Source organism: Apodemus sylvaticus, chromosome 7, assembly GCF_947179515.1.
Source record: "Apodemus sylvaticus chromosome 7, mApoSyl1.1, whole genome shotgun sequence".
NCBI lineage: Eukaryota > Metazoa > Chordata > Mammalia > Rodentia > Muridae > Apodemus > Apodemus sylvaticus.
In genome coordinates, this window is record NC_067478.1 from 22,571,230 (window position 1) to 22,589,671 (window position 18,442).

At 39.5% G+C, this 18,442-nt stretch overlaps 1 protein-coding gene across 1 annotated transcript in view; it reads left to right on the plus strand.

The window, feature by feature from the left end:
- The window catches only part of Ppp2r3a (protein phosphatase 2 regulatory subunit B''alpha), a 138,894-nt gene that overhangs the window by 55,651 nt on the left and 64,801 nt on the right, over nucleotides 1-18,442 (plus strand). Inside the window, exons 4-5 of the mRNA XM_052187531.1 lie at nucleotides 8,235-8,338; nucleotides 15,248-15,350. Of these exons, the coding sequence (XP_052043491.1) occupies nucleotides 8,235-8,338; nucleotides 15,248-15,350 (207 nt within the window). The remainder of the gene's footprint in view (nucleotides 1-8,234; nucleotides 8,339-15,247; nucleotides 15,351-18,442) is intronic.

The window sequence follows — 18,442 nt, forward strand, 5'->3', positions numbered from 1 at the left end:
AAAAAAATTGAAAACTTATTCTCCGAGATAAAGTACTAACTCCTCCTCTTTGTATTTCAGTGCTTCCAGAGTCAGGACCCAGAGATACATTCTAAAATGACCTAATACCTGTTTGCTGCGTGAGCCTAACTCTCTTGCCTGCTGCCAAGTGTAGATCTTTATTACACTGTCCCACATCTCCTTTGTGATGGATTTCCTAACAACTCCTAACAACTTCTAACTATGCCCCACCTCTTCCCTACTGACCTCTTCCCTACTGAGTTTTGTGTTGCTATTAAATGGATCACAACCAGAGTGATTTGAAGAAACTGAAAGGTCATTTTTTTCTTATTCTTTCTTTACCCCTCTCCCCATGTTAGAACTTATTTGATAAATTCTTAGATGTTTCTACTCCAGAAATAAGAGTTTACCTGTTTGCACTGTTTTATCTTGAGAAAAATAGTTCCATAAGAACTTACTAGAAGTCATAGAATATGTTTATATAAGGAAACAATTCCTCTTCTAGCATGTTGCTGTTTCTATGTATGTTATCTCTGTGAACATACACCAAATAAGCCAACTTTGGATAAATAGCCATCTAAATTAGAGGTTCCCTTTTTCGGGTATTGAGTTTCCCTACCCAATTCCCTGAGCACTAGCTATTGTGTTAGATGACAGACTAAAGATGGTAAATTCCTTGACTAAGCTAAAGCTACAGATCTAAATATAATATTTAGCAAGGATAAGTAAAATCTCCATTTGGAAGTAATTTGTTAAACCAAAACTCTAGAAACTAAATAAAGTATCTATAAAGAAAGGGTTTGAAGCATTATAGATGCTAACCAGAAAAAAAAGAGATGACCAGGTCCTAAGACAGTTTCCAGAAACTGCCACCAGATAGGTTAGAAGCAGCTAGAAAATGTCTTCCAGATTAAAGCTAAGAACATTTTTTATAAACCTTGAAGACGGAAAGCACATTGATCTACACTGGCTATATATAAGAAGGGCGGTGGTGGTGCACACTTGTAATCCCAGCACTCTGGGAGGCAGAGGCAGGCGGATTTCTTGAGTTCAAAGCCAGCCTGGTCTACAGAGCGAGTTCCAGGATACCCAGGGTTATGCAGAGAAACCCTGTCTCGAAAAAAACAAACCCAAAAAACAAAACAAACAAACAAACAAAAAAAAACAAACAACAAGAAGAAGAAGGCAGGACAGGACAAAGCAGGGATAACATTAGTATGGGAGAGTCATCTGGATTAGCTAGGTTAACAGTCAAAAAAGTTTATACATAAACAAGGCTGGTCTCTAATATGTAAGCATGTGTACATGTGTGTGTGCGCACACACACACATATATACATATACACACTAGTCTTCATAATTAAATTTATTAGAACCTCTCAGAATTTTTTTTATTAGATGTTGACTGAACACTTGCCAAATGATTTAGTTTTTAAGTAGGAATGCTTTAAAAATGGTCAAATAAGCAGAAATTTTCCCAGATATGAAACTGGGTGCCCTGTATCTTTAGAGCTCTCTAGTGGTTTGAATGAAATGCTTCCCCATAGTCTGATACAGGTTCTAGAAACTACCACCAGATGTGTTAGAAACAGCTAGAAAATGTCCACCAGATTACATCTAAGAACACGTATGGACATTGGAGAAGGAAAGCCGTGTGATGTGTGCTGGCCTCAGATGGAAAGCAGGGCAGTGCAGAGCAGTCCCGGGAAAGCAGGCATCTGAGGACTTAGGCCCCAGCCAATGTACATGGTGTGGGAGGTTTGGTCTTGTTTGGGGAAGTGTGTCATTGGAAGGGAGATTGGAGAGTATAAACCTTTCCATCATTTCTAGTTCACTCTCTCTGCTTCCTGCTTCCCGTTTAAGAGTTACACTCTCAGCTTGCTCCCTGAGCCACCATGCCTGCATTCTGCCATCATGGAACTCTTATTCCTCTAAATAAACTTTTCTGTGAGTTGCTCTGGTCATGGCACTGTATATCACAACAGTAGAAATATAACTAATTCAAGGCGCATGCTGGCCAGGCAGTGGTGGCAGCACTTGGGAGGCAGAGGCAGGCGGGTTTCTGAGTTCGAGGCCAGCCTGGTCTACAGAGGGAGTTCCAGGACAGCCAGGGCTACACAGAGAAACCCTGTCTCTGGGGATAGGGGGACAAAAAAACAAAGCCCAGGCTGGCAGTGAGTTCCTCATGGTCATAGGCCTGCAGCCTGTCCTGTCTTGAAAAAAGATTCCTGGAATCATCGTCTTCTCTCCTTCTTATCTTCCTTCTCCTCCTCTTTCTCCTCCTCCTTTTTCTCCTCCTCCTCTTCTTCTTCCTCTTCTTCCTTTTCTCCTCCTTCTGTTTCTCTTCTCCTTCTGTTTCTTCTCCTCTTCCCCCTCCTTTTTCCTTCTTTTTTCTTTCTTCTGGATATTACTAGCCCCTTGACTAAGGAGCCTATTCAGCCTGTTCTCGCAGCCTGCTGGTCTGGTTCCCCCAACCCCCATCGTTTAGTAGCACTTTCCTGCTCCATAGACAATAGACAGAGTAGAGTAAAGGCAGGGAAGGGGTTTTTGGTGGTGAGAATCAAAGGAAGGACTTTTAACAGTTACAGGATATGAATATCAGTCCATTCATGGCATCACAGACAGTTGCCTGTATTGAAGCCAACTAACTACTGTTTGTGCTAATAATCATGTGCCATAGCAGCCATTGTACATATATATTACTGGATTAATTTTAAGATAGCCCAAAATACCATTCCTAAAGCCAAATCTTTGTGTTAAGACATTAACTGTTAGCTTAGATAGCAAGATATACTGAATTGAGAGTGCATATATATTTTTACTTCAATTTGAACCAGACATGATAACACATGTCCATGATCGCACCATTTAGGAAGTTTGAGTGACACAATCTTGAGTTCAAATACAACATGAAATACAAAGCAAAACCCTGTCTCAAAAATAAAAGTCATGGTTATATTCATTTGTTTTGCTTACATGTTTTGGTTATTGAGACTGCTATAGGCCAAGCTGTATTTGAATCTGTTTGGTTTTTTTTTTTTTTACACTATATCAGCAAATTTTATTAAATTCTGCCTGTTTATTCCTTATGTGTGTGTGTGTGTGTGTGTGTGTGTGTGTGTGTGTGTGTGTCCATAGAGACCAAAACAGGGAGAGCATCAGATTCATCAGAGCTGGAGGTGGTTGTAAGGTGCCTGACATGGATGCTGGGAACAAAACGGATCTTCTGCAGGAGCAGAATGTTCCTTAGACAACTAACTCTGCAGCCCTGCCTCTTTATTCTTAAAACCACTTATTTAAAAAATTTGTATCTTCCAGCTACCTGATTTGTTTTTTGTATTTTTTTGTTTTGTTTTGTTTTTTTCTTTTGCCACAAGGAGGTGATCAACTGTGTCTCTAGCACTTCCTGCCCATTGTCCTACAGCAGGTTAATGTAGGAAAGGGAGAAGAGAGGCTGCCATTAAAGAACAGCAAGGGAGGAGATTGTCAGAGCAGTAAATGAATGTTTATGGGTTCTTGCAGTTTATAAAAATGTTTGAAGATCCTGCTTATGTTTGTAACCCACTCTCAGTGGCGCTGAAGTGTATCTATAAAGACTGGAGTCAGTTCCTTAAGTGCATAGAAAACCATGTTTACGCAATCAGCATCTGTTGGTCTCATCCAGCGTGTTCATCTTAGACCCCACATAGCCACAGAGAACTTAAAGTCCATTAATACCTGGTTAAATTTTTAGGGTATACTTTATAATTTTTTTCACATTCCTTCAAATGATGATGGAAAAAGTGATTCAAAAATAACCCTAAGAGGGCAGTGTAGACATAGGAACTGAGCAACAGAGAGAAAAACATGTCAGAGACAATACTCTGAAGGAAAGAAAGGAAAATTTCATCTGGATCCTGCGAACCACCACCCCCAAACCCCCAGCTCCTCTCTTCAGGTGGGTATAACACCATCTGGACCAATTGTGCCTTGTGACTTATAGGGGAGCACCTTCTTCTACAAAGTAGGATAAAAAAAAATATCTACTCTTCTGCATGGAAAATCATGTGAACACTTCATGAAGTAACAGCCTTGAGACCACTGTAACATATTGAAAGAGCATGGCAGAGAGTAAATAATCTCCAGTACATGTCAGAACAACCTTTCTTTACGGTTCTCACTGTTGTTGGCCATTCTTAGAACAAATTATAGGTGTTAGTTTAGTTTCCTTTACTCAAATGACTTTAATTACCATATTCATTCTTACTTTTGCTTCTTCTAAAGCTGTTTCCTAAATGTAGTTTCTGTATCACTTGACACCCATTGTCTTCCTTAAAAACAAAAAGTCTTCACACTTGTTCATTTTCTCCTATGTTACTAAAGACCCCATTAGGTTCCTCAGATATATGTCACTTACTTCCCAGGCTCTTCCCGACCTCCTGACTCCCTTTACCCTAACTCATTTACTTTCAGTAAATGTAGCCAACCATGTGACTTTAAAATAGTCATAGTATAGGTCCACAGGCCCTGCCATCAGTATTTTACATATTTTTTTCCTTTGACATTGTCTGCTAGGGCCGGATACATTTATGCTGCCTAACAATTGGGACTCAGGTACTTTGAGAAAGGATAACCTTTTCTAATTTATTTCAAAGCATTTTCATTGTTATATTTTATCTTTGGGATTTTACCTTTGAATCAAAATGAGTTCACGTATTAACATCTTGGTGACTTATACTACTCCTTATGAGCTGACATACCTACACTCTAACAGCAATCAGAAAGAAAAGATTTTTTTTTTCTCCCCTCACTTACAGACAGGACTTTTTATTTTTATGCCTTTCTGCCTCATTATTTTCAGCTAATATTTTTTTATTTTTTTCTACTCTGCACATTTTTTTATTTAAAATTCTTTTCATGCAATATTTTAATGTTTTTCCTTCCTCTCACTCCTCCCAGATCCCACCCACAACCTTATATGTTCTCTATCTCTCAAATAAACAGAGAGAGAGAGAGAGAATATCAAAACAACCAATCAAAAGACCAATAAGACAAAAAGTACCAAAAGGTAACAAAAAGCCCACCCCCAAAGCAATTTGCGTTGGCCAACTACTCACTCCTAGATAGAGTTCTTGCCCTGGAGTATGGTTGATATACCCAGTGGCTCTAGAGGAAACTGATTTTCCCATACCAGCAGGTATCAATTGCAAATACCATCTTAGTTAGGGGTGAGACCCTGTGTCTACTTCCCCATCTCAGTGCTGGGACTCCATCTGTCTTGAATGTGTGCAGGTCTTGTGTGTGCGGCCACACTCTCTGTGAGTCCATATGGGCATCAATCCTGTTGTGTCTGAAGGCCCATTTTCTTCAAGTCGATTACCTCTTGTTCTTAAAATCTTCCTGCTCCCTCCTCTGCATAGATCCCTGAGGCATGAGCTGAGGGCTTTGATCAAGACCTCTCATGTAGAATGAGTGCTCCACAGCCTCTCTGCACATTGTCCACTAGTGTTAGTTCTCATCTACCGCAAGAAGCTTCCATAATGATGGCTGAGTGTTGATCTGATCAGTGGGTATTAGCATGTGTTCCTCTAGCAGAATAATTGTAGTAGGCTTGGGAGAAAAGATCTCAACACAAGAGAATGAACGTTTAGTAGTAGAAGTCACTCTACAGAAGGTGATAAGCATACATCTCTTGGAAGTTTTTCAGCTGATATTGGTGACTCTTCTGATACAGAGCTGGAAAATTCTTGAACTCTTCTAGTTCTGAAAAATTCTTGATTGATTCAGTGGTTAGAGTTTCAAATTCTTCTGCAAGCCACTTCTGTTTTGGCTTTTTTTTTTTCTTCATTGCTGTAATAAAATGTTCTGACCAAAAACAACTTGGGAAAGAAAGGGTTTATTTGGCTCACACTTTCAAATCACAATTCATCATAGAGACTATTCAGTGCAGGAAGCACCATGAAGAGAACTTCTTGCTGGCTCACTGTCTGGGCAGCGCTCAAGCTTCCTTATGTAATCCAAGATCACTTGCCTAAGGATAGTGCCACCCATGGTAGGCTGGTCCCTCCTTCATCAATTAATAATGAAGACAATCCCCCACAAACATGCCCACACACCAGTTTGATTTAAGCAGTTCTTTAATCAAGGCTTTCTTCCACATGACTCCAGGCTGTGTCAAATTAACAATTAAACCTAACTAGGAAAACTTCCAATTCTCTCTGTGCTTTGTATCTGTGGCTCCCCCACAGCCAAAATAAAGATGACTTTTTTTATCTTTCTCAGCCAAGAGCCTTTCACTAAGGCTAGGAACATTGCCTTAGAATGCATTGTGCATGGAAAGGGGGCTGGGATTGGGGAAGGAGGACTTGATAGTTTACCTGCCCAAGGCATCTTAACTGAGCTTTGTAGCAGTCATAATTTCTGTAATAGATGAAAATAGCATGGTTGATAAGCAGTACTATTTCTCATTCTTGACCTTAGTAGATGATTTCAACCTCTGGACTTAGATTATGGATGTAAGAAGCTCTAGCCTGCAACATCTGTCACTGGTTTATTGGCAGAGCTGACTCTGCTGAGCAGACTGGCTAGTTATGTGTCACTTTCCTGACTCTCTGGTCAACGTGTGTCTCTCCTCAAGTGTCACACTCACTCAAAGGGGATGACCTTCCCAATATAGGAAAACTATTCAAGTCGCCATTTCCTTACTAGAACCACTATACTAATTCCAAGAAACCCTAGACTCCATTCTGCTTGTGAAATAACCATCATTGCTCCTGGAGGAAGCAGTCTTTTATTTTTGCCTGTTCTGTTTTTATCTTTTTTGGCTTGACTCTGGTTTTCCACATCTTCATCTCTAGCATGAACTAGCATCAGCCTTGGAATCTCCCATGTCCATCTAGGTGTTCTCGGGAGCCAGTGAGGAGCTCCTGTGCAGAGTCTTATACCAGGAGTAACTTCCCCTAAACCCAAGGTAGATACACATCTAGTCTGCCTCCAAAGGAAACTCTTCCCTCTTCAGGACAATGATGTACAGTGAAAGTTTCTTTATCTTCTAACAACATGCGAACCCTTCACAGAGTTCTAGAGTGGAAATACATGTGTATTTCATGTGTATGTAGAATTACATACACATGTGTTTTCATGTGTATGTAGAATTAGAAAGATTTGGAGTCTTTCTCTACTAACATTTCTGTTAATGATTATTGGAAATACATTTCCCTTTAAGAAAAAATTGCTACTTTTGTAAGAACTCCTTCTTACAAGAATAAATAGATACTATTTAAGGATACTTCTTAATTAAAGCAGAACATCGTATTAAGGAGAAGAAAAGCTGGTGCTTTTTAGGGTCTCGAAGTTTTATTCTAAGTTCTTACCAAAATTTTTATAATGCACAAAATTTTATAATGCATTAAAAGATGATGTGTAGTCTTATAACATATAAATAAATGATAGCATTTTGTTTCTTACCTTTCCTCTTTTACTTGAATTATAACCACTTAAGTGGATTTTATAGCTGTTTCCTTGCACAGCCAAGAGTTTTCAAGAGAGGGGGAATATCGATATCAAAGTGTGTGTGTGTGTGTGTGTGTGTGTGTGTGTGTGTGTGTGTGTGTGGTGCAGGTGTCCTTAGAGATCACAGGGGTACCAGATGACCCTGCAGCTGGAGCTATAGACAGTTGGGATCCACCTGATATCGGTGCTGGGAATCAAACTCTGGCCCTTTGTGAGAGTACTATGCTTTCTTGGCCACTGAGTCATCTCTACAGTCTCTTTTCTAGTTTTGTTTTTGTTTGCTTGTTATTGTTAATGTTTTGTAAACCTGGAGCTTATAGACCATAGGCAAGGAGAAATAAGGAAGTCAGTAGTAGAGTGTTTTAAAAGCAACTGACCCGGTAATAAAAATAACTGCATTTTCTGTCATTTTTGAGCATATACAACCAGAAGTTTAGTCATTTTTTTCTAGAAGGTAGAAAAATATGTAATGTAAGAGTAGCAGGAAGAGATGCTGAGTTTTTGCAGCTATTATTAGGAAGAAATAAATGTCTTTCCTCTGGCTTCCCTAAACATGTAGCCCTCTATTTTGTTCTTCCACTCTCCCTCTTCCTCCCTCTTCCTCCCTCTCCCTCCCTCTCCCTCTTTGACTCTAACTCTCTTTTATCCACTGTGGCATGGCAGGTCAAAGTCCATGTCTCTTCTTTTGGCATGTCATCTCTTCCCTTCTCTCAGCCTGTTCTGTCTTCTTGTTGTTGTATGCAGGTCTGTGGCTGCCCACTCTATTGGAAAGCCCCCATGTTCAGGGCTGCAGGGGGAGAGAAGACTGGATTTGTGACAGCACAGTCATTCATTGCCATGTGGAAAAAGTAAGTATGTGAGCAGTCATTCTGAGACTAGCAACAGATGGTGTGGTCCTTATAAGTGGTATTTATCCTATTCACTTGTTCATTTTCTTTGTATCTTATGGCTCAATAGGGAAAATTCTATGATTCGTTACCTTTTATAACTACAAATTCTTTGCACAAGACTTCCTCTTTTATGCCTTTAAATTCCAGGTATGGTGACATATTCCTCTAGTCTTAACACTGGGTAGGCAGAGGCAAGCATATCTGTGAGTTTGAAGCCAGCCTGATCTACATAGCTATTCCAGGCTAGCCAGGGCTATCTAGTAAGACCCTGTCTCAAAAACAGGGCCAGAGAGAAGGCTGAGAAGAGCACTGGCTGCTCCTTTAGATGACCTGAGGTTGATTCCTAGCATCCACATGATGACTGACAGCTTTCTGTATCTCTAGTTCTAGCCATCCAACCCCTTTTTCTTGCCTCCTCAGGCACCAGGCATGCAATGTGACACATACAAACAGAACACCAGGACACATATTTTTTTCTAGTTTTTAATATTGTATCTTTAAACAGTAAAGCAAATCTGCAGAAATACTTTTAAATAGCTATTTTGGGCAGTTTCTTTCTTGGTTTTACCTATAAAAGTAGAGTCAGAATTTAAATCTAATAGTAAATATAAAAGTAAATAAAGATTCTCTTTGAAGGGCAGAACCATGTGTATCACAAGAAAAGGCTGGATCATTTGCCATCCAGCCTTTTGGAAACTTCAGGTTCAACGGCAGATGCTGCTTTAAATAAATAGAGTTGTAAAGAGGTAGAAAGCACATGTCCTCTGACCAGCACAGCACACATGCACTATGCCTGCACATCCCTATAAATGTGCTGTTCTCTCTCCTCCCTCATCCCCTCCCTCCCTCCCTCTCTCTCTCTCTTTCACACACACACACACACACACACACACACACACACACACACACACACACACACACGCACACACTCCAGAATAAATTTTTAAAAGAAAAATACACATACAGTCTTAAATATCCAATGGAAAATTATATCCACTTGATTTATCAAAATCATTGCATTCTTACAGATAACATAGATATATGGTTTTTCTACACAGGGATTCTCTGTGTAACTTCCCTGGCTGTCCTGGAACTATCTTTGTAGACCAAGCAGTCCTTGAACTCACAAAGATCTGTTTTGTGACAGTCTTCTGTAACCCAGACTGGGCTCATCCTCACTAGTCATGACTTAGTCTTTCTGACCTTCCTACTTCCATGTGTCAAGTTCAGATGTGCATTATTACCACACTGGGTATGTGCGGTGCTGAGGACTGAACTCAAGGCTTTATACATGCTAGGCAAACACTCTATCAACGCAACTATGTTTTGTCCCCTAGGTGTTATTTCTTAAAATACTATTTAGGATAGTGGTTTACAACCTTTCTAATGTTGTGACCTTTTAATACAGTTCCTTATGTTTTGGTAACCTCCAGTCATAAAATTATTTCTTTGCTATATCATAACTTATTTTACTACTGTTAAGAATCATAATGTAAATATCTAATATACAGGATATCTGATATGCGACCTCCACAAGCACACAAAGTGGTCATGATCCACAGGTTGAGAACTGCTGATTTAGGAGCTATGGGCCAGTGACCTGGTTGGGTTTTCTATGCTGTGATGAAACACCATGACTAAAAAGCAAGTTGGGGAGGAAAAGGTTTATTCAGCTTACATTTCCAGATTGCTGTTCATCATAGAAGGAAGTCAAGACAAGAACTCAAGCAGGGCAGGAACCTGGGGGCAGAGGCCATGGAGGAGTAATGCTTACTAGCTTGCTTCCCATGGCTTGTTCAATCTGCTTTCTGATAGAACCCAGAACCACCAGCCCAAGAATGGAACCACCCACAATGGGCTGGGCCTTACATGGAAAATGCCTTACAGCTGGATCTTGTGAAGACCTCTTCTCCATCAAAGTTCCCTCCTTTCAGATGACTCTAGTTTGTGTGTCAAGTTAACATAAGACTAGCCAGTACAGCTAGTCCTCCCTTTTAACTGGTAACCTTCTTTGTACATATCCTTCTTGCTTTTCTGGTCTACAGACCCTTCCTCCTAGTAAAACGGAAATACTCTATACTTACTATTTAAAATGCACACATAGTATCAGCAGAACTAAACTCAGAAGATCCTTCTGATTCCTTCTTACTCCTCAAAGGCTCTTAGTTGTGTGATATTTGAAAACAAATGATTAGTAAATGCATTCCTAGTCTTAAAATTCCAACAGTAAATCACACTCTTTATTGTATTAGGACTGAAGTGGTAAAGGTGGGCAAGACACTATCAGTTAGTATACTTCTTTACAAAATTCTAAGCCAAAGGTTACAGTCACTTCATATTGTCCCAGTGAGGTTTAGCTGTTGTATTCCTGGATTGGTTCTGTGTTGTTCAAATACCAAGGAATTTAAGAGCCCTAGGAAAATATATACCATCTGGATGACACTACAGAGTCACTAGTCCATCTCTCCTATAGCAGAGAAAAACAGCCTGATAAAATGTAAGGAAGATTTCTTTTTAAATATGTATATAAGTTGTAAAAGTAAGAGACTTCCTTGAAGCTAGAAGTAGCACAAAGAAAACAAAAACAAAAAAAGTACTAGTGAGTGTCCCTTCCCCCACAGCATACACTAACGGGAAAAGGCATTTGTCCTTGGGGTATTTTTTTCTTATTTAATAAAATTATTTTGAGAATTTTATACATGAGTACTATATTTATATCACTTCTACCCCTCCTCCCAACTTCTCCTGAGTCCCTTTCCTTGGTATTCTCAAACTCTAGAACACGGAACAGGAAAAGATCCTAAGGCCTAAATAGTAGGAACCTTCCATCAGTCTACATGGTACGTCCCAAGCCAGCCTGGGCTATTGACAGGCCTGTCATAGAAACAAACAAGCAGCGTAGGGAACTCAGCTTGGTCTTTTCCTCTCCCAGTAGCAAAATCAGAATTTGAACTGAGAATTATGGGATTAATTGGTATGTAAAACTAGTAGTAAGATTTAAGAATTTAAAATTTATAACTGTTCGGACTTCAACTATCTTCCTTCCTTCTTTCAACTATCTATCCAGATAGATGCCTGGCCCTGAGAAGTCCTCATCTGTAACATGAACTAGAGTTTGCAGGCGTAAATAACCTACATGACCTTTGTCAGAGGCTTCTTTAGTCAGCTCAGTATTCTTGGTCAAAAACTACCTAGCAGTCTAGGAAAAAAGCAAGATGTAAGTGTTGATACACAAAGTGGAGGTTAAAAATAAATAGGAAACAGTCTAGCAGAAGAGATATCATATCTAAACAGGAAATATATCTGTTGATATTATATTTTTAATATTCTAGGACAGCATGAGTAACGAAGGCTGACTACAGCAAAGCACAGCTTGTGTCCAGATTGATTGACATGTTTACTGGGAGAGGCATAGCCAGCTTTTAGTTGAGACTGTCTCTGAGAGAGGGTAGACAGAGCAGCACAGCAGAGACGGCCACCACAGTCATATCCATCCACTGAAATGAGCTGCCATCTCTGAGGGAAAACAACTTCTTCAGGAGAGTACAGTAACAGAAAGTCATGATGGACAAGTCTGCAGAAAACTGCTCACAGAGTTACACAGCACAAGCAGCTGTTCCCATCCCTCTGTGGGAAGAGTCCTGCTGACTGAGTGTACACTGTCAGTTACTAAAATGGTGTGGCTGCCCTCTAGTGGAAGCTCCTCTTAAAATGCCATTTAAAAGCCAGATTCTGTAAGGAAGGCTCAAGGATGAGGATTTAGGAACACTGAGTGAGTGAATGATGGTTTGAGTTACCATCCTAGGAAAGGTATTTGACTTTTTGAATTTTTGTGAATTTCACCCTTTACAGGAGGCAATTTGAGTATTTTATATAAAGTGTTTCAGCCAGGCATAAGGGTTCATGCCTGTAATCCCAGCACTTTGAAAGCTGATGTCAGAAGATTGCTATGAGTCTCTGCATAGTGTGAGCTGTAGTATAAGATACTGTATTTTAAGTCCTAAAAGTATTCAAACACAAAGAATAACTGGAAGGTGATAATATAGAATTAAAATATTTTTGACATAGACATATGCATCTTGGCTTGCTCTGTTAATGAGAACTATATAGAATTTGTATGACTAAAGTTAAATAGAGAAGTCATAAGCATAAGGAAATCATTTCCCTGCTGTCAGAGTGCCTTTGGGTTGGTTTTAGAATGAGCACCTTAAATTCTCCCCTCCTTCTCGTTCCCTCTGGTCTCCGTGTTGCTACCCACTGCATATCTACACTTGCCCTTAGAGCTGGGACAGTGTTTAGGGGGAAGTCATAGCTCCACCTCCTTTTCGTACATTGCTAGAGCACCAGATTTACTCCTCTTGAGCCAAAACAAAGTTCTGGTTTTGTTCTACTTTGTCTTTTGGTTCATATCAGTGTGACATTTGTCATTAATAAACAATACTTGCCTTTAAAAGCGTATGTTCAGTATTAACTATGCCTGCTTTCAGTCTTCAACTTTTATGACTTTTTTTAAAGTTTCATTTTTTTTAATTTTTTGCCTTATGGAGTTCACCAGCCTAGAGCATTAACAAAAAACTATAAATCACCTTTTTCTATTTCATACTTTTGATTTTTTTAAAAAAGCCTATCTTGACTTTGTCATTTTAGATTATTCTCTCACCTATTGCACACTGCATCCTTTTCTTAAAATGTATAAAAATGCATCTCTTTTAAAACCTCATTACTTGTTCTCTTATTCCATCAATTTTTCAGTCCTGTGAGGTGGTTCTCATTAGCACCCACTGTACTAATCTTCCTTTATAATGTATATTTATTTAACTAATAAACAGTAAGAATAAAAATAAATGACTGACTATAGCTCAAAACAAAGTCAGTGTGGTTTGTTAGATCATTAGCATTTTGAGAATTTTCTCTGTATAAGTAAGCCATTGTGCTATGTTCTTTGTAAATATATTTAAAAAGCTGTAACTGCCTGCACTTGTTAAAGAAAAAACATAAAGCCAACAGTACAGTGACACACATAATTGACATCGCGAGTGCAGAGGTCAGAAAGGACTAGGCCTTAAAGAACAGAACAGCATGAGAACGACAGAAAGACCAAACTGCATATGACCTAGGCTAGCTGCCTGGAGTGGAAGTTTCATTTAGCAAAGTAGTAAGAGAGGTGGGTAGGCACCCTCTAGCATAGTAACAGTGTAGGCATTTAAACTTATGCATTTAAGTGCTAGCATACTGTACATTTTGAGTAAGAGAATTGAATGATCAAAGATTGTTCTAGAATTATCTGTGCTGAAAGGTTGGATGAGCAGTGAAATCTGTAAGGACTCTCCCTAGCAGTCTCACCATGAGGTGATACAGCCCAGAATTTGTAGAGTACAGTAGAAAGAGCAAGAAGCAGCTGTCTAGAACATTTTGTGGGAAATGTCTTCAGGACTCCAGTATTGCCATCTATAGTCTTAAGTACCTGGTGGTCTCAGCTAGAGCCTTGTTAATTATGATGAACTGCACCTTTCTCTGTCAATCCCCTCTAAAGTGCCACATCCTTTCACTCTACCCAGTTTTGCACACTGTCAGTGTCATACTCAGACTCCTGTAGCCTCAGGCTTAGTTTTTGAAAGCCACATCTGACCATGTCACTGTCTGAGTTAAAATTCTTCTGTGGAGTACAGTCTTGGCCTGATACAAAAGAGGTCATCTTAGATTCTGTCCGCACACGCCCCCACCCCATGCCCTCTGCACCTTGTGTTGCCCAGATGCTGTATGACTCTCACAGAGGCATCTGTGCACTGCCCTCCTCACCACAGCACTTCCTACTTCTCTATGCAGGGACCTCACGGCCTCCTCTGTGCTTTCATGACACCTGGACTCAGTACTTAATACTGTGGTGCTTCCGCAGTCATATAGTTCTACTGGAAACCAAACACTGAACTATACATTCCTTATAGGGAATAAAACTATCTTATTTTCTTGTATCAAAGCCCAGTCAAGGCCAGATAAAATACCTAACATGCAATTTGCATTCAATAAATGATTGATGCAGGAAAATAAGAAAATCTGGAGTTAGTAATTAGATATAGACAATAAGAAATAGAAAAAAATAAATGACTCCAAAGTTTCAAACCCAGAAAACAAAGACTAGTAACACCTTTTTTCCTATTGTTATTGTTTTGATTTTTGTTTTTCAAGATGAGGCTTCTATCCTGGAACTAGCTCTGTAGTCCAGGCTGGCCTCAAACTCACCAAGATTATCCTAGCTTTGCCTCCCAAGTGTTGCATTAAAGTCATACGCCACTACAGCCTAGCTTGGCAGCACCAAAGTCCAGGAAAAAGAGTAGTTTGAAAAGCTTTTAAGTTATGCTTTTTCAGTGTTTTGACTTTTCTGTCTAGGTATATGGAACTATACTTGGAGATGGAGAATTCTAGAAACTTAGAACACATAACAGAGGACTGCTTTTCTGAAGCTTGTTCTTCAAAAGTCAAAGTTTAAAAGCCCCCTGTCAGGCTTACCTGAATGGGTTCTCTCCCCTAATAACACATATTTTACCTGCATCAGTTCATTTTACCCTGTGGTCTCAGTCTCAAAAACATTCCAGAAGGAAATTTCACCATCCTGTAATTGATACTCCTTTGACAAAAACCAGAAGCATAGAAGCCGTGGGAAGGGGAGCATTTGGTCAGCGGGTGACAATAGTAGGGGACTTGCACAAAGCTTACCCTTTAATTCCCAGCACTGAAAATGAAAAGACAAAGAACATTTGACTCTTAAGCTAAATAGCACCCGAGTCAGACTACAATGACCAGCCTGTACATGTACAGTCCTTGTATGTCCTGAGCACCAGCTCTTCCTAACCAGGGTTTCTTTTGTAGGTTGCTAAGTAACCACCATGATGATGCTGCCAAGTTCATCCGGCTTCTGGCAAGGCCCGGCTGCAGCTGCCTAGAGCAAGAGGACTTTATCCCTTTACTTCAGGTGACTTTTTTGTACCTTTTAAAAATGGAATTTATTTTTGGAGTTTGAAAGGGAGTTTTTGTTTGTTTCTTTAGCTGGTTGTTTCTGAAATTTTTTATTTGTTAATAATGCCATCTTACTACAGAGCAATAGTGTTAAAAACTGCATGGTATTGGTATAGTGACAGGCAAGTAGATCAATGGAATAGGATCGAAGACACAGAAATGAACCCACACACCATGGTCACTTGATCTTTGACAAAGGAGCTAAAACCATCCAGTGGAAAAAAGATAGCCTTTTCAACAAATGGTGCTGGCTTAACTGGAGGTCAGCATGCAGAAGAATGCAAATTAATCCATTCTTATCTCCTTGTACTAAGTTCAACTCCAAGTGGATCAAGGACCTCCACATAAAACCAGACACACTGAAACTAATAGAAAAGAAACTGGGGAAGACCCTTGAGGACATGGGCACAGGGGTAAAGTTCCTGAACAGAACTCCAATAGCTTATGCTCTAAGATCAAGAATTGACAAATGGGGCCTCATAAAATTACAAAGTTTCTGTAAGGCAAAGGACACTGTAAAAAGGACAAAACAGCAACCAACAAATTGGGAAAAGATCTTCACCAACTCTACATCCGACAGAGGGCTAATATCCAAAATATACAAAGAACTCAAGAAGTTAGACTCCAGATGTCCAAATAACCCTATTAAAAAATGGGGTACAGAGCTAAACAAAGAATTTTCACCTGAAGAACTTCGAATGGCTGAGAAACACCTTAAGAATTGTTCAGCATTGGGCATATACCCAGAGGATTCCCCACCATGTAATAAGGATACATGCTCTACTATGTTCACAGCAGCCCTATTTATAATTGCCAGATGCTGGAAAGAACCCAGGTATCCCTCAACAGAAGAGTGGATGCAAAAAATGTGGTATATCTTCACAATGGAGTACTATTCAGCCATTAGAAACAATGAATTCATGAAATTCTTAGGCAAATGGATGGACCTAGAAAACATCATACTAAGTGAGGTAACCCAGACTCAAAAGATGAATCATGGTATGCACTCACTAATAAGTGGATATTAACTTAGAAACCTGGATTACCCAAAACATAATCCACACATCAAATGAGGTACAAGAAGAAAGGAAGAGTGGCCCCTTGTTCTGGAAAGACTCAATGAAGCAGTATTCAGCAAAACCAGAACGGGGAAGTGGGAAGGGGTGGGTGGGAGGACAAGGGGAGAGAAGGGGGCTTACGGGACTTTTTGGGAGTGGGGGGGCTAGGAAAGGGGAAATCATTTGAAATGTAAATAAAAAATATACCGAATAAAAAAAATTAAAAAAAAAAAAGAATTGTTCAGCATCATTAGTGATTAGGGAAATGCAAATCAAAACAATCCTGAGATTTCACCTCATATCAGTCAGAATGGCTAAGATTAAAACTCGGGAGACAGCAGGTGTTGGCGAGGATGTGGAGAAAGAGGAACATTCCTCCACTGCTGGTGGGAATGCATATTGGTACAACCAGTCTAGCGGTTCCTCAGAAAACTGGGCATGACACTTCCGGAGGACCCCGCTATACCACTCCTGGGCATATACCCAGATGATTCCCCGGCATGCAAAAAGGACACATGCTCCAATAGCAGCCTTATTTGTAAAATAGCCAGAAGCTGGAAAGAACCCAGATGTCCCTCAATGGAGGAATGGATACAGAAAATGTGGTATATTTACACAATGGAATACTAGTCAGCAATTAAAAACGATGAACTCATGAAGTTCTTAGGCAAATGGTTGGAACTGGAAAATATCATCCTAAGTGAGGTAACCCAATCCCAAAAGAACACACATGGAATGCAGTCACTGATAAGTGGATATTAGTCCAGAAGCTCTGAATACCCAAGATACAATTTGCATATCAAATGATTCCCAAGAAGAAGGAAGGAGAGGTCCTGGAAAGGCTTGATCCAACATTGTAGGGGATTACCAGGACAGAGAAGAAGGAGGGGGTTGATTGGAGAACAGGCAGAGAGACGAGGGCTTATGGGACTTATGGGGAGTGGGGAACCAGGAAAGGGAAAATCATTTGGAATATAAACAAAGAATATAGAAAATTAAAATATAATAATGCCATCTTACTGTATAGCCAGTGCTAACATTAAACTATTAATCCCATAGTATTAAGGTATATGCCACCATATACCTTGTGGTGATTTTTTTCATTTTAGAATATAACTATAATTGTAAAGTATAACTATAATTTTTCATTTTAAAGTGTAACTATGTGATTGAGCTACATACATACATCTAGAGGCCAGATTGCTAAGAATAGTTTTCAAATTGGTTTAGTAGTAAATCTTATTAAATGGAATCTAAAACAGAACTCAGTATAAAATAGGCAAAACAGGGCTGTTCCAGTTCATCCAGCCTCCTCCTTAGTCATTCACAGTAAGCACCAAAGCATCTTATGAAACTTTAGAATCGTGAAAGATAGTTTGAAAATGCTAACATCAACCATAGTTAAGAACCTATCAGGAACTGACAGCATCTGGAAGAGATAAAATCCATTTTCTTAATGGAGGGACACTGGGTGTATCAACAGTTCTCCAGGGCAAGCCTCATTGGTCAGGAAGAGTTGGCCAACATAAACTGAACTGAAATGGGAAAGGGATGGTATTTTTTTGTTTGTTTCTAAAAATGAGAACTTGAAGGTTGAGGATCCAGGAGGAGAAAGAATATAATCAAAATAATGTTGTATGAAATTTTTAAGAAATTAAAAATAAAGAATTTGGTCAGAAACAAGAAAAGGCTATGAAATAGTCAGAATAACTACCATGAACTCTAGTCTTAGAATTCAGTATATCTTTTTTGTTGTTGTTTTGTTTTTTGTTTTTGTTTTTGTTTTTGTTTTTTTGTTTGTTTGTTTGTTTTTGTTTTTGGATTTGGTTTTTTCTAGACAGGGTTTCTCTGTGTAGCCCTGGCTGTCCTGGAACTTACTCTATAGACCAGGCTGGCCACAAACTCAGAAATCCGCCTGCCTCTGCCTCCCAAAGTGCTAGGATTGCAGGCATGCGCCACCACCGTCCAGCTGAATTCAGTATATCTTGAC